At 31.8% G+C, this 13,752-nt stretch overlaps 2 protein-coding genes across 2 annotated transcripts; both read left to right on the top strand.

Annotated features, from left to right (window-relative positions):
- The first annotated feature begins 3,346 nt into the window (after window positions 1–3,346).
- LOC105642029 (sodium/hydrogen exchanger (DUF1218)) lies at window positions 3,347–6,877 on the top strand. The gene is made up of 3 exons (XM_012226702.4): window positions 3,347–3,564; window positions 5,876–6,084; window positions 6,498–6,877. Exons 1-3 carry the CDS (start codon window positions 3,463–3,465, stop codon window positions 6,763–6,765), a joined length of 579 nt encoding a protein of 192 aa, XP_012082092.1. The 5' UTR covers window positions 3,347–3,462; the 3' UTR covers window positions 6,766–6,877.
- A 5,174-nt stretch (window positions 6,878–12,051) lies between these two features.
- CLE27 (CLAVATA3/ESR-RELATED 27) lies at window positions 12,052–12,387 on the top strand. Its single transcript, XM_012226766.1, has one exon. The coding sequence runs from the start codon at window positions 12,052–12,054 to the stop codon at window positions 12,385–12,387; it is 336 nt and encodes a 111-aa protein (XP_012082156.1).
- Window positions 12,388–13,752: the final 1,365 nt, after the last annotated feature.

Raw genomic sequence — 13,752 nt, 5'->3', positions numbered from 1 at the left:
TTAATTTGTGGACAAAAGTATATAATAAAAAAAATACTCTAATTATTGCTATATTTATTGAGTGATAATCAAATAGAAAATGCATTTTTGATGTCATATACCTTGTGCTATAATACAATTTTGCAGTGCGACAGTAATTAATTCAACAGAAGCTCTTATTTTTGTATGTCATTGAATATACTTACTTTTCTGGGGAAAAAAAATTGAAATTTTGAATTTTGGGAAATATGCAATCCAAAAGTTCAATCTCCCATGAAATTATATGCATGCATTAATTATTAGATTGAGTTTCAATTCATGTTAATTTCATAAAGCTTCCATTTCAACACTCTATAAACCAATTATTGTTTAAGGAAAATTCTGTCCAATACTGACTTTATAGTAATCGATGTCTAATCTAATGTGCAATGTGATTCTTTTGGAAGCACATATAGGCTTTTATTATATACCACAAATTTCTTGAATAGGTCCATATTATAACATTGTGTAGATTGTAGATTAATGGAACAAATTCCTCAATTTCACACAAAAAAAAATTACTACTTTTGTTCCGTAATACTTATCACGTTTGAAAAAATAGTTTATTTCAAAATATTTGTCATATTTGTGGTTTCAAGGAGAAATAAATATTTTTTTCATGTTTACCATTTGTACATGATCAATAATTATTACTTCAATTTAATGATTTTCTTAGAGAATTAGTATTAAATCAAGAGTAATAGAGTCAATTTATTCAATAACTTATTGTAACTTGAACAAATTTAATGGTTTTCTTTAGAAACGTGAAATTCTAAATGTGACAAATATTATGGAGCAAATATAGCAATTGTTATTTAAAATGTTAGATAAGGATTTCAAATTAAAATGGAAATTGGAGGACTAATGTCTTTCTTATATCCAATTAGGTACATTGTCAAACCCTAATGCCTAACTTGATAACTGGAGCAATTAATTAATACCTTATAATGGACAATCATCTTTTTGTGTTTCAAAGTCTAAAATGATTTTGACAATTAGATATATTCAATTCAGGGATAGGCCTTTCCTAAAAAATTAGGAGGTCAAACTATATTTTTGATTAACGAGAGTTCAAACTAAAATATTTTTTTTTTCCAATCTGTTTTTATATTCGGGAGGCCGGGCACTTTGAGATCTATGTGCGTTCATCACTAATCCAATGTCATGCCATGGTATGTGGTGATGGAGTAGCAGAAAAAGCAGAGTTATTAACCAAACCAAGAGTGAAATCGTGTGATTGAAATTCATTTTGGGCATGCATTGTCTCCCTATCTTGATCTTCCATATCACTTTCATTACATGACTTGAAGGGAAAAAAAAAAAGCGTTAGCTAGTGAACTTCTCAGAGATTTAATCAAACTTACTTAATTCTACCACACAACACAATTTCATGTTCTGATTTTTGTTTCCTTTGTAGCATTGTGACCCACAAGCTTCATAACTTGTTAGTCCCAAAATCAAATCTACACTAGCCAAGCAAAAATTTCTTGGCTAAAAAGCCTTTGCAACTTTTTTTTTCCCCATGGATAGAGCTGTTGAGTTGGAAAGTTTCATCAGTTAACTATCAAATCTATCATAATTAAATTAATTAATTCGGAAAATGTATATGCAAGTTACGGTTAAACCTCCATGTTTGCCTTTCCTCCATTTTTTTACGGTGCTTCAAATTCCGTGACAGCCAAATTTTCATTTGTATATTAGTTCAGTTGTTTTACTTTGATTTATGGAATGGAATTAAAATGTAAAAATGAAAATCTTTTTATTTTTTTTTATACATTGGAGGTTAAATGGATCCGGAAAACATCCGAGTTGCAGGTAGTTCTTTGAATAACATTTTTACTAAATTAAATTAGTGATGAATTACCTAAAATGCTTTTTAAAGGACAATACAAGTTTCTCCTTGAATGCTAGTTAGAATTTCAAGTTGAATTTTGTTGCACATAATTGCAATCTACCAAACAACTTTAAATCACAATTTTCAAATGTTTGCTAATTCTACCTCTTTCTCCTATTGAAGAAGTGTGTTTATTTTTTATATTTAACATTTTATTTGTTTTTTGGGAGAAAGAAAGACTTTTGTTTAGTTGTGGGAAAAAAGAAAGGCTTTGACCAACTATTTGCTTATAGGCTTGTGTTGTGGTTGGGCAAAGGCCCAATAACTGTTCGGCCGAAGCCTAAAACTTTTTGACCGGCCTTTTAGTGGCATTAAAGCTGAATTTATGGAAATTCAGGCCATGTAAAATTTCAGGTGCTTGTCTAATCTCCAATGAGGTAGATGTGAGGATCCAGTGAGGGTGTCTATATTTTCTTATCATACTTCATCCTCTCTAACGAGGAATTCTAACCAGTCATGTGCCTGAGAAAATTTTTAGAAGAGCAAAACATAATTGATTTTTTTTTTTTTTTTTTTTTTTTTGTGCTAGATCACAAATGTGTCTAGCCTATTAGACCGGATCTAATCCTCATCGTGTTGCTATAGACTCTTAAAGGAGAAGCGCGTAGAAATTTTTTTCATTTTATTTAAAACATCTAAATACTTTCCACTCACTTAGATGAATTGATTCTTAAAACAACTAATATATTTTATTTTTTTCTAAAATAATTATTATATCCATTTTTAATCATTTAATATTTATAGTACGGTGATTAAAGAAATAATTACTTCAACTAATTGTAATAAAATACTTCTTAATACATCCAACATTTAGCGTTTAACAATAATTAATTTATGTTTAATGGTTAAATATACAAATATGTTATCTAATACTAATATGATTTTTAAAATTAATACATCAAAATGTTTGAAAATTAATTTATATAAATCGGTTAAATATACAAATATGTTTTGCACCAATAAAAATTAATAATATAAAAAATTATTTTATTTAGAAAAAAAGAGTATTTAATGGCTAATATGATAATACAGGTTAATACTTGAGTTCTCACTTGTATAAAATTCTGTATTTATATAGAATTTTTTAATATCTAAAAGACTTTTATAAAACTCATGCATATTGTGTTACATCAATTCAAACCACCTTATATTGCATATCCACCATCACACCCTATCTAGCGTCGCATACAATCCTTTCCCCAATAACATAACCCTTCTTCCAACCCCGCGTCTCTTCTAACAGTCTCGCTTAAACTTATCATCCCCATAATCCATATCGTGAAACCACGCTCAATCTCTATTGCACCGTATGTCTACTTTAAAGGGCACGTGAACATTAGACACTATAACTCGCGTGGGTCTAAAAAACTTCTTTCACTTCTTTTCACAAGCAACACTCCGCTGCGACGCTGCGTACAAAGCAAGTCCCACTGTTCGTACTCCTTTTTACCACTTCCCACTAAGCAGCAGCGAAGAGACTATCAGAGCTAAACAGCTTCTCTCTCTAGTGGACGCTTTCTCTCTCTAGCAGACTAAAGAAGAAATTTCAGATGGGAGAAGGTAAAGGCTCAACGCTGGTTCACCTTCTGGTGGTGGTTCTGTGCCTTGTTGCCTTTGGATTCGCCATTGCTGCCGAGAGACGAAGAAGCATTGTATGCCTTTCTCTGTCTTTTGCCTTTTCACTTCATAATTGCTGTTCAGCTGTGTCTGCAGTTTGCATTTATCTTAGTACTCATTCTTCGCGCTTTGATCTCTGTTCCTTGCATTAGATGCTTTGAGTTGTGGAGATCTGTGTATTTATTTGTTAATTCGTCACTTCTTGTACACTTTTGATTGGGGTCTTTACTTAGGATTGAGGTTAGTATTTGTTAGTTCAATCTTTGGATACTTAGTTTAAGTAAAGGTTCGGCGTTGGTTTTGTTGATAGATTTGAAAACTTATAATAAGAAAAAGTTTGACTTCAGAATTTTGATTGCTTCTGATGGATTACTCATAAGAGGGAGTGAATAGGGAGTCCACAGTTACGTGGCTAAAAGAAGAGCAAGTTCAGAGGAGCAAGTTCAGATGGATTAATAGCATGATAATTATACGTTGAGGATATTATGTAAAATTAGTTGAATAAGCTCTAATGTCCTAGTGCCTCTAGCCTCTAGGGCATTAAGTAAACTGTGAAAGTTAGAAGCACAATAGTTATTTGCTTTAGTAATTTAATGAACCTTGATTCTTTATTTAATTTTTGAGAATGGGCCTTAACTCATTGTAATTTCCTTATTTGATTGCTATATTGAAGCATGGCAGTTTGCAACCTTTGCATTTTTTTCAGATCCTTAAGTTAGTTTAGTGATGGTAACAAGGTCATAGTTTAGTGATGGTAACAAGGCCACAACCTTGGGGACACAATTTGAAATTTTAATTTACATAATGCTACGATTGGAAAAACTATGGTGGCAATGGATTGAATAGTGATGGCCAACAATGATCAGTAGCTAAAGAATTTATGCCTTGGTGATTTTCTTGTGAGCTCTTGTTTTCTGTGATTTATAAAATTCAAATCCATCCCAAACACAATGAATGCAGAAAATACTTTCATGGGGAAATTTGACTCCAAGAAAAAAATATAACTTTTTCTACCATAACTGATGGCTGAATGGCAATTCAATAAGTGATTTATTTAGGATCATATGATGAAAATTATGGTGCAAATTAAAGTGCTGCAAACTAATTGGACTTTGCCATTGAGTTGTTTTCACGAACCACTGAACCTAAAAAGCTCAAGCTTGTAGGTAAGGGCTCGGGAATTGTTTTATATACATTTGACAGTTATAGTATGAGGTCCTGAGGATGTGTAGAATCATGCGAAAAGAATTAGCTGGAAAGGGTTTATATAAGTAATATCGTTGGCTAGGTTGTGGACACTATGATGAGACTCTTAGGTACACTCTTATCTATGACCCAGGCTACTTGGAACTCACAAGCATCATTAGGTAAATTACACATTTCAGAACACAGTGGTTAATGCTGCAGACTTTCACTTTTTTTATCATCACCAGCTCATTCTTGTTGATAGAGCTGCAAATCAAGCAGCTGACTTCTTACCTAAAGCATGTTTTAGGAATATTCTGTCGATGGATTGGATTTGTAATCCTCCTATTCCTTTATCTGAAATATTGTATTTGGATGCCAATAGGCTTTTATCAATGAAATTATATTTCATTCTGTTCAAAAAAAAAAAAAAAAAAAAAAAGGACTTTCACTTATCATCATTTCATTAGTTGGTGGCTGGAGTTGCTGCTTGACATGCAAGGGCAACATATGATTAGGCATTTCTTGGGATTGCAAAAGATTTCTTCTTATAGTGGTTATAAGTTCACAATTTGGTGAAAGAACATGATACAATCAAGGTCGCATGCATGCATGCGTAATTGGATATCTGCAACTGAGATATTATATCTGTAGGTTGGGCCTTTTTATTTATTTTAATTCCCAGAAATGCTCTAACTTCTAATAAAAATGAAGTAGAGAAAATAGAGTTTCGTTCCTTCATGTGGATTTCTTATGCTGCAAAAACATATCCTAATGCAACAAAAATTTTGAAATTTTTTAAAATAAAAAGATTTAAGGTGATTTAAATTTTCTTATCACTGCATGAAATGCATAGTCTTTCTTAATTTGGTAATTTGAAGCAAAATCACACAGTTCTCTGTGTAATAATTGTGTCTAATATATCTATTGGTGGCAAATAGAGATCCCAGTTTTTACGTGTGGCCACTGCATATAATTGATAGAAAAAAGGAAATTTATGGTTTCCATGGACTTGTCTTTGCCCCAGCAGCAAACATGCATGATCTACTCTTGCTGCAACATAATCAGTAATTTCATACTGAATTAGACACCTGTAATAACTCATGATTCATATTTTCTTTTTCATGTCTCATTTAGATCCTTTTATATTCTTTATGACAGGGCCGCGTTGAGAAAGATCCTGTAAATGCTAATGTTACTTATTGTGTCTACAACTCTGATGTGGCAACTGGTTATGGAGTGGGTGCTTTCTTATTTCTTCTCTCGAGTGAATCACTGCTAATGGGTGTAACAAAGTGCATGTGTTTTGGAAGACCATTAGCTCCAGGTGGAAATCGAGCATGGTCTATAATATATTTTGTCTCATCATGGTGAGAATTATTTTCTGCAATATTCTCAAACAATCATGATAAAGTTATCCTATATGATGAGATTGACACATCAGGAAACCGCATGAACTATTAACGATCAACTCAAATATCAATCTCTTTCCGAGGATATGCTCTTTGCTCTTCACATGCCTTTGATTTCTTCATTCATTCTCATATCCTAGCACTCTCCCATTCACTCTCTCTATTGCAATATGTGCATGGGCATTTGTTTTACATCCCAAATTTATATGTGCTTTCCCTTATAATTATGGTTGTCCTTTCTGGAATCCACACTTCTGTAGATTGTAAAATCAATATTATGTTGTGAATGACAATGTGCCCACAATCATACATTGGACTTGAACTGGCAAAAGGTCAAAATTTGAGACCTTTTCTATCTTCTCTGTATGCAGGTTGACTTTTCTGGTTGCAGAAGCATGTCTACTTGCAGGTGCAACAAAAAATGCATACCACACCAAGTACAGGGGAATGATATATGCTCAAAATTTCTCATGTGAAACATTGCGTAAGGGTGTTTTTGTTGCTGGAGCTGTGTTTGTAGTTGCAACAATGATTCTTAATGTATACTACTACATGTATTTCTCCAAGGCTACTGCCCCTCAGGCAGCCAGCAAGGCAAATCGTACTAGTTCGAATGTCGGGATGGCTGGGTATGCATAGAATTATCTAATGGGGCCAGATAACTTAAAGTTTTGCTTCTTGATATTTTGAGCCTCGGGTGGTGATTGTATTATGAAGTTGTTATATATAGTGCTTTTATGATTTTTATGAATGCTTTTATCTTTGATAGCAAAATGAATACAAATTGTTCCCTATTTCAAGCAGGATGAAACTAAGAATTTGTTTGGCAATAAGATTGAAACTGTTTTATGGAAAAGCGTTATTTTGAACGTTGAAAGCAATTTTTAGCTATCTCAAAGAAAAAACTTCCAATTATCTTTAATAGATGTTTTCAAAATTACAATATTTTTCCTCAATAACAGCTCAAGCGACAACACCACAAACAAACCTTCAGCAAGCAAAATACAAAGCCTGCTAAAAGCTCAGAATCCTCGACGAGTAAACAAGATTGTAGCCAATTATAAAAGAATCAGTCTCCGGTTCTGCTAATGAATGAAGACAGAGGTGCAAAGTAGAGAATTTAGAGGTGGTCTGGAAATCGAGTTTCTTTCACTTTAGGAAGATAGTAGATGCCAAGGAGGCTCACATGACAAGCTAGTTATGGGTGCAAATTGTTGGGATTGGGCCTACCATGTTGGATTACCTGTTCTTGAAGTAAAATTTGTTTTCTTCTCCCCAGGAATGGCAATAAATTTCAAGAACCAGGCTGTCATTAGCGTACCATTTTTTCTTGAAAAATAACAAAAACCACAAACCAGCAGCAAATCACATTCTGATATTCCTGAAAGCCATTTCTTTTTTATAAATAGTTTTCTTGAGTGGGAATAAAAAAATAATTCATTTGACAATAAAATGTCAGAAAGAGATATATTCATTCATATTATTGAGCCATCAAATAGAAATGAGTTTTGATTGAAGTTGAATTTAATAAAAACAAAATAAAATAGAGAGTATCAGAAAATTTCAGATGATCTTCACGTGCTCCTGCATAGGCAACATCTTTGACAAGACTACAACAATGGCCACACCGATCTTTGTTTCTGAATCAAGAGTAGAGTGCCATTCAGTTCTTCTTACATATATTGGACCATACTCAAACTTGGCTGTTTACCTACATATCCAAAATATGGAAGCTTTAATGTCTAATAGTCTAACCGCATGATTCAAGCTGACCCACCTCCATCGTCCGATTCAGATTGACAAGTCTTCTCTCAACGTGGTAACATAAATTTTGATAAATGATTTGAATCGAACAATCAATCAACCATACTAGATTATTCATATGCATCGCAAGATATGTGTATACATCTATTTCCGACAAAAACGTCAGAGATTTTGGTACAATAGACTTGAATTCTAAATTTTTTATTTCCCACGTCCTCTAAAAGACGAAAGATAAAGAGATGTTCACTCCGATTCAACACAACCCAGATCAAGATTCATTTATAAATAGACTGGGTGCAAATATCTAATCGACTCGAACTTGATTCAATTAATTTTTTCTCTTTTTTTATATATAATGTAGGCTATTTTAGTTATTTTATGTATATTAACTCAATATGGATCCGAAACCGAATTCAACTCAATCTAACGCATCACGGGTACTCGATGAATATTATTTTTCATTGATAGGTAGATATAAATATCGCAAAATCTAACGCAAAATCCATCCATGATGATCAATCAAAATCACATCTGATTGATTAAAATATATTAAGTTCGTTACGTATACGTTTCTTAGAAAATTAGAGCACGAAGATTAGGAATTATCATGAAGCTTTCTGCTTTAGAAATACTGAAATTAATAAAATTTTACCATAATCCCATATTTGTTCTTCCCTTTTCCGCATACACTCTCTAACAAAAATTTAAAAGAGAGCTCCTGTTGTGTCGTAATTTGACCCATAGGTTATAGAGGCGATGAGGTTTTGCAGGAAATTCTCAAATAAGTACAATATATACATAACAAAGGAATTATTTGTTTGTTCAGAAGAATCACATTTGTTGACCTTACATTTTTAATTTACTCATTAAAGAGAGTGGATGAAGAAAAAGGCAAGAAGAAAGAGGCCAAAATGGCAATGAGTAACGCCAACCAGAAAATGGCAAATGCAATGAAGGACAGGCTTAAGGGATTAAAGCCCTTTACGCAGATGAAAAAACAGGACACCCACAACCCATACAAATTCCAATTATAAGCTTAAAGTTCCCGCCTGCAAGAAAATCAGATTACCTTTTTTTTTATTTTCATTTATTTATTTAGGACTTGGAATTTTATTTTTATTTTCTTTTTCAGACTAAAACAAAACCTACTTTTTTTAATGCTCTGTTTTTCTCTCTGTATAGTTCAAATGAAGACGAAAGTGGTTTTAGCATCAGAGTTCAAACTCTGATGAAAACAAATATTGTTCCCATATTGCCCTTGGTGATTTGTTAAAAATTACTGAATTGGACAAATAGGTATCTCTGAACCCCACATGTTCATGATTGATTTTTTTACCGTAGCGAACTTTAGATTTACAGAATTTTGTCCATTTATTGCACGGAAATAATCTTATCTCTAATTCTTAAGTGCATGGTGAAAATTGTAAAACATGATTAATTAGGATTTTATCATGTTTAACATATTAAGGGTTACAGAAAATTAGGTAATCAATGAATTAAGTTTGTGTAAACTGGCAGTACGAATTTTGCAGGGAAAACATCTGTCTGGACTCTCTTCTGATTCTCATAGACACACTTTAGGGTTCCACAGGAAAATCATTCATAGGCTTCCAATGGCGAAAGTACTTTTGCTCTGGTTTTCCTTTTCTTGTTTTTTGGTCTCACATAATAATATACCTACTTTATTAGGTTTGAATTTGACTTTACTGCTTTGACCAATTCACTAAATTGGACCTTAAATAATAATAATAATAATAATAATAATAATAATAATAATAATAATGCTTCTCTTTTTCTTTTTCTTTTTTTTTTAAAGGGTAATAATAATAGTAAATCTAATTGCATGTGGTTCTTGCTGTGCTCATTGACATGTCATATTGTACAATATATGATAGATTGGTGTAGATTTCATGTTTGGATTAAAATAGAATTTTCTTTTCCTCTATTTTTTTTATTTTCCTCTTGGAAAATAAATTATTCCCCTTTTGGTACTATAATTATTTAGTATCTACGTGCCTTGGTATCGGCCTCCTCGCCCATATTATATTATAGATAAATGATTCTAAATGGTAAAACATGAGGTGTTAAAATTTTTAAAATTTTTTTATTGTTTTAATTATAATTTTAAAATTATAATTATCAAATATAAATATATTGTATTTGGTCATTTATACTGATGGAATGTGCATCTTATTGCTTGATTAACAAAATCTATGAATATTAATTCATAATTGATAGTTAATCATTAAATAAATAAATATCTTGTTTCTTGCTAAATCATTTGGCTCAAAATAAAGAAACCAAGTGGATCATCAGAATCGATAAATTCTCAAGTTCAAAGGCATGTGTTAAAAATTTTACAGTTCACAGCCATGAATATCTAATATAATTGGTTAAGGTCAAGGGAAAGATATTTTTTTTAATAATTAAAATGAAAGACATATATATAATGAATAAAAATCTGTAGGTTTTGAAACAAATCTATCATAGGTCGTCCTTTTTCATAATTCAAATAAAAATAAAAAATAAAATAAAATCAAAGAACTTACTCTTCTTAACCAGAGGATGAAGATCGAACGGACAACATTAAACTGAGACATGATTTCCCTTGTCACATACGTTAAACACGACCAATGTCTCCAACACTGCCGCGAGATTCTCGGCCTTCAGCCTCGGCCTAAGCCCATGTTTCCCTTCTAACTCTTTTTTTTTTTTTTTTTAAGTAGTATTATTTTAGTCAAGCAAGCAAGAAAGAGGAGAGTAAAAAGCACACTCATTTTTGGCGCGTGCTATTAATGATAATTTTCTCAACATAAAACTTGAAACTTTGTCCATTTCACATTTTCTTTATCTTTCTTTTTCCCTGGCACCAAAATTTGAGGTAAATGCCATTTCTAGCTAATTTTTCACACATACAATCATGTCAAGACTCTAAAAAGTTGATGATCCTCTTAGGGATACCCCCACACAAATTAAAAATTTCCAAAATAAAATTTATAATAATTATTCAATTTGATATTTTATTATTTAAACTTAAATCTAGTTTAAATGGTTCCAACTATGGTTAGTAAATCTGGGATGAAATTCTAATATAATGAAATCAAATGTATACTTATCGTGTAAATTTATATCCCAACATTGTATTCATCTTACTACTTTATCTACCCACAAATATATATCGTTTTAGAAAAATTTTTCTATACACAAATACATATTATTTCAGACTATTAAAAAGTAATTAATGATACTTTTTTCAATTTTATTTTTATTTATATTAAATACAATAATTATATTTATAATTTTTAAAAGGATAATTTAGTCAAATTAATGAATATTTTATTATAATAATTATCACTGTGTAATTACTCTGAACGACTTATTTTAATTGCCAGAGCATTCATGACTAGATTGAGGACAAAACTCTCTCATTTTCATTTTAATTTAAGCCCCACAAAAACATGTGGAAGAAATATAATCAAACAATATTAACTAATAGCTAAGGATGGTGAAGCAATGGCCCATTGGACGATTAATTTAGAAATTTACTGTGATTACCCACATGGAAAAAGATTTCAAACTCAATGGTGGTGATCAGGGGTCTCCACTCATTAAATCAGATTAGATTGAATTAAAATAATAATAATAATAATAATGTGAAGCAGATTGCTACTACTGGCAATTGCTATAAAAGCCTAAAAAAGGATTTAGCCAATAAATAATTAATATTATGAAGCAGAAACAAAGACAAATTAAATAATGAAAATGCATGTCTGATTGATTGCTATTGCAAAGAAAAGATCACTGCTATACGTACAGTGCTAGCAACTAATGATATTTTCAATTACATTATAAACAAAATTAATAATAGCCTCTGCCATTTTTCTCTCTCACGTGGGCCACACGTACCTCTCTCTCTCTCTCTCTCCCCCCCCCCCATTACCCAAATTAGCCGTCACTTCACTTATAGCGTCTGCAGCTAAACCTCATATACTACTCTACAGATAGATAGATAGAGAGAGAGAGAGAGAGAGAGTTGTTTTTGGACCAAAGAATCCAAATATCTCATTCTTGGGAGAAAAAAGAGTCTTCAATTCGAGTTTTGAAGATAGGGTGTGGAGTGGTTTTGATTGCATTCATTTTTTATGTGGCTTATAAAACGATATGTCGTTTGCCAGCTTAAGGAGAATCGTCTGCTCTTCTTCTCTGGTGGTGGTGGTTTTGGTTATTTTCGTGTTGCAGATTTGGGTTTTCAGCGATTGCAATTGCAAGGCAGGAGCAATAAGGATATTTCCAGATGATAATGGCATCATGTCAACGTCGAAAGAGAGAAATATTACTTCAAATAGCTATAAGGCAAGCAAAGATGATCTTTTTCACAAGTTCAAGTTCTTTAATGGAAGACAACCTTCTTCATCTTCTAGTTTTAGCAGAACTGAAAAAGGATTTGAAGAGAACAAAAGAAGAGTACCCAGTTGCCCAGATCCTCTCCACAACTAAGTATATTTACTCAATTTCCATTTTTTAGTTTTTCTTTTAATTTTTTTTTATTTTTGTTGGAGTTGAATCTTGTCCAAAATACCCAGGTTTTTCTCATCATTTGGTGCTAGTATTTTGATTGATTTTTGTAATTCTGGAGGGGAAAAATGGGGGTATTTTGGTATTTTCGATTTTTGTATGAAGAAATATGAAAAATCCACCACGATCATGATGTGTATAAAAGAGAAGCAGAGAAATTTTGTTTTATAGTAAATTTACAATAGGAAGAGAGAGACGTTTCATTTTGTTGAATTGAATCCCTTTTACGTACAACTTTCTGTTTCCCCTTTTCTCTTCAGAGGAAAAAGTAGAAAAGAAAGAAGAAAGAACTGATATGATATGCAAAGAAATGTAATTACAGGGATCCATGTCCTTCTTCTCTTCAATAATACAAAAAGATTCTGTCTTGCCTCTTTTTATTTTTTGTTCTTCTTTATATCAATTAATTGTACAGTATATTTTTTTTGTGTAACAGTGTTAAAGGAAATATGGAAGCTACATTATTATTATTTAATCCTTGTAATTTGATAAATTTAATAAAATAAAAGGATTATTCGATTGATTTTTGAAAATATAAGTCTAAAATTACAAATTTTATTATACCTTAGGGTTAAGTAATAATTAACCTTTATTTTTTCAGTGTACAATGAGTCATAACTTTAAGGTGTCATGACGTGGCAGTTTATTCTTTCATGATTTGGTAAATTTCTTGTAGGATTAGAGTTTTGCTTTTAATTATGTTAAATCACTTTCATTATCTTAATTTCCTCAACCACTGTAATTTTACTGTACAAATCACATGCTCTCTTGTACTACGTAATTAATTTATCAGATTAAGATCAACTGACCTATTGATTAGAATTGGATTTATAAAATCCCATCACATGCAGTTTTGAGTAGATCTTATAAAGCTGATTTTGATGGAAAGATCAAATCCGTCCAATGTATTTACTTTTGCATGTGGCAGGCGTTGACTCCTGGCAATGTAACAGTTGAATGAGTTGATTATTTAGAAGTTACACTTCATTTCAAATTTCAATTATTTTTCTGGTAAACCGCCGTGTTTGGACTTTATTACTGAGATTCGTCAAGGGGTTTAGTCACAGTTAAAACTCTTTCTCTCTTCTTACTCTTTCTCTCTTCTTGCAAATTTGTTTAGTTAAAATCAAATCCGAAAGTTTTTTCAACATGTACAGCATGCGATACCAATTGAGATACCACCTGTAGGTTCAAATTTCGATTATTAATTGTACCTGAAAACCGGCTGAGGATAGGGCTAGTGACGAAAAGAGGAGTTAAAGTTAGAGGAGGCTAAACAAAATTTCC

Source organism: Jatropha curcas, chromosome 10, assembly GCF_041381405.1.
Source record: "Jatropha curcas cultivar XTBG-Jc1 chromosome 10, XTBG_Jcur_1.0, whole genome shotgun sequence".
Lineage (NCBI taxonomy): Eukaryota > Viridiplantae > Streptophyta > Magnoliopsida > Malpighiales > Euphorbiaceae > Jatropha > Jatropha curcas.
The sequence above is the reverse complement of the archived record's forward strand: the minus strand, read 5'-3'. Positions and strand labels throughout refer to the sequence as shown.

Excerpts from the sequence above, each read along its gene's own strand:
- LOC105642029 (XM_012226702.4), top strand. The coding sequence starts at position 3,463 with ATGGGAGAAGGTAAAGGCTCAACGCTGGTTCACCTTCTGGTGGTGGTT. Across the intron at positions 3,565-5,875 it reads CCGAGAGACGAAGAAGCATT|GGCCGCGTTGAGAAAGATCC; the intron begins GTATGCCTTTCT and ends TCTTTATGACAG. Across the intron at positions 6,085-6,497 it reads ATATATTTTGTCTCATCATG|GTTGACTTTTCTGGTTGCAG; the intron begins GTGAGAATTATT and ends CTCTGTATGCAG.
- CLE27 (XM_012226766.1), top strand. The coding sequence starts at position 12,052 with ATGTCGTTTGCCAGCTTAAGGAGAATCGTCTGCTCTTCTTCTCTGGTG.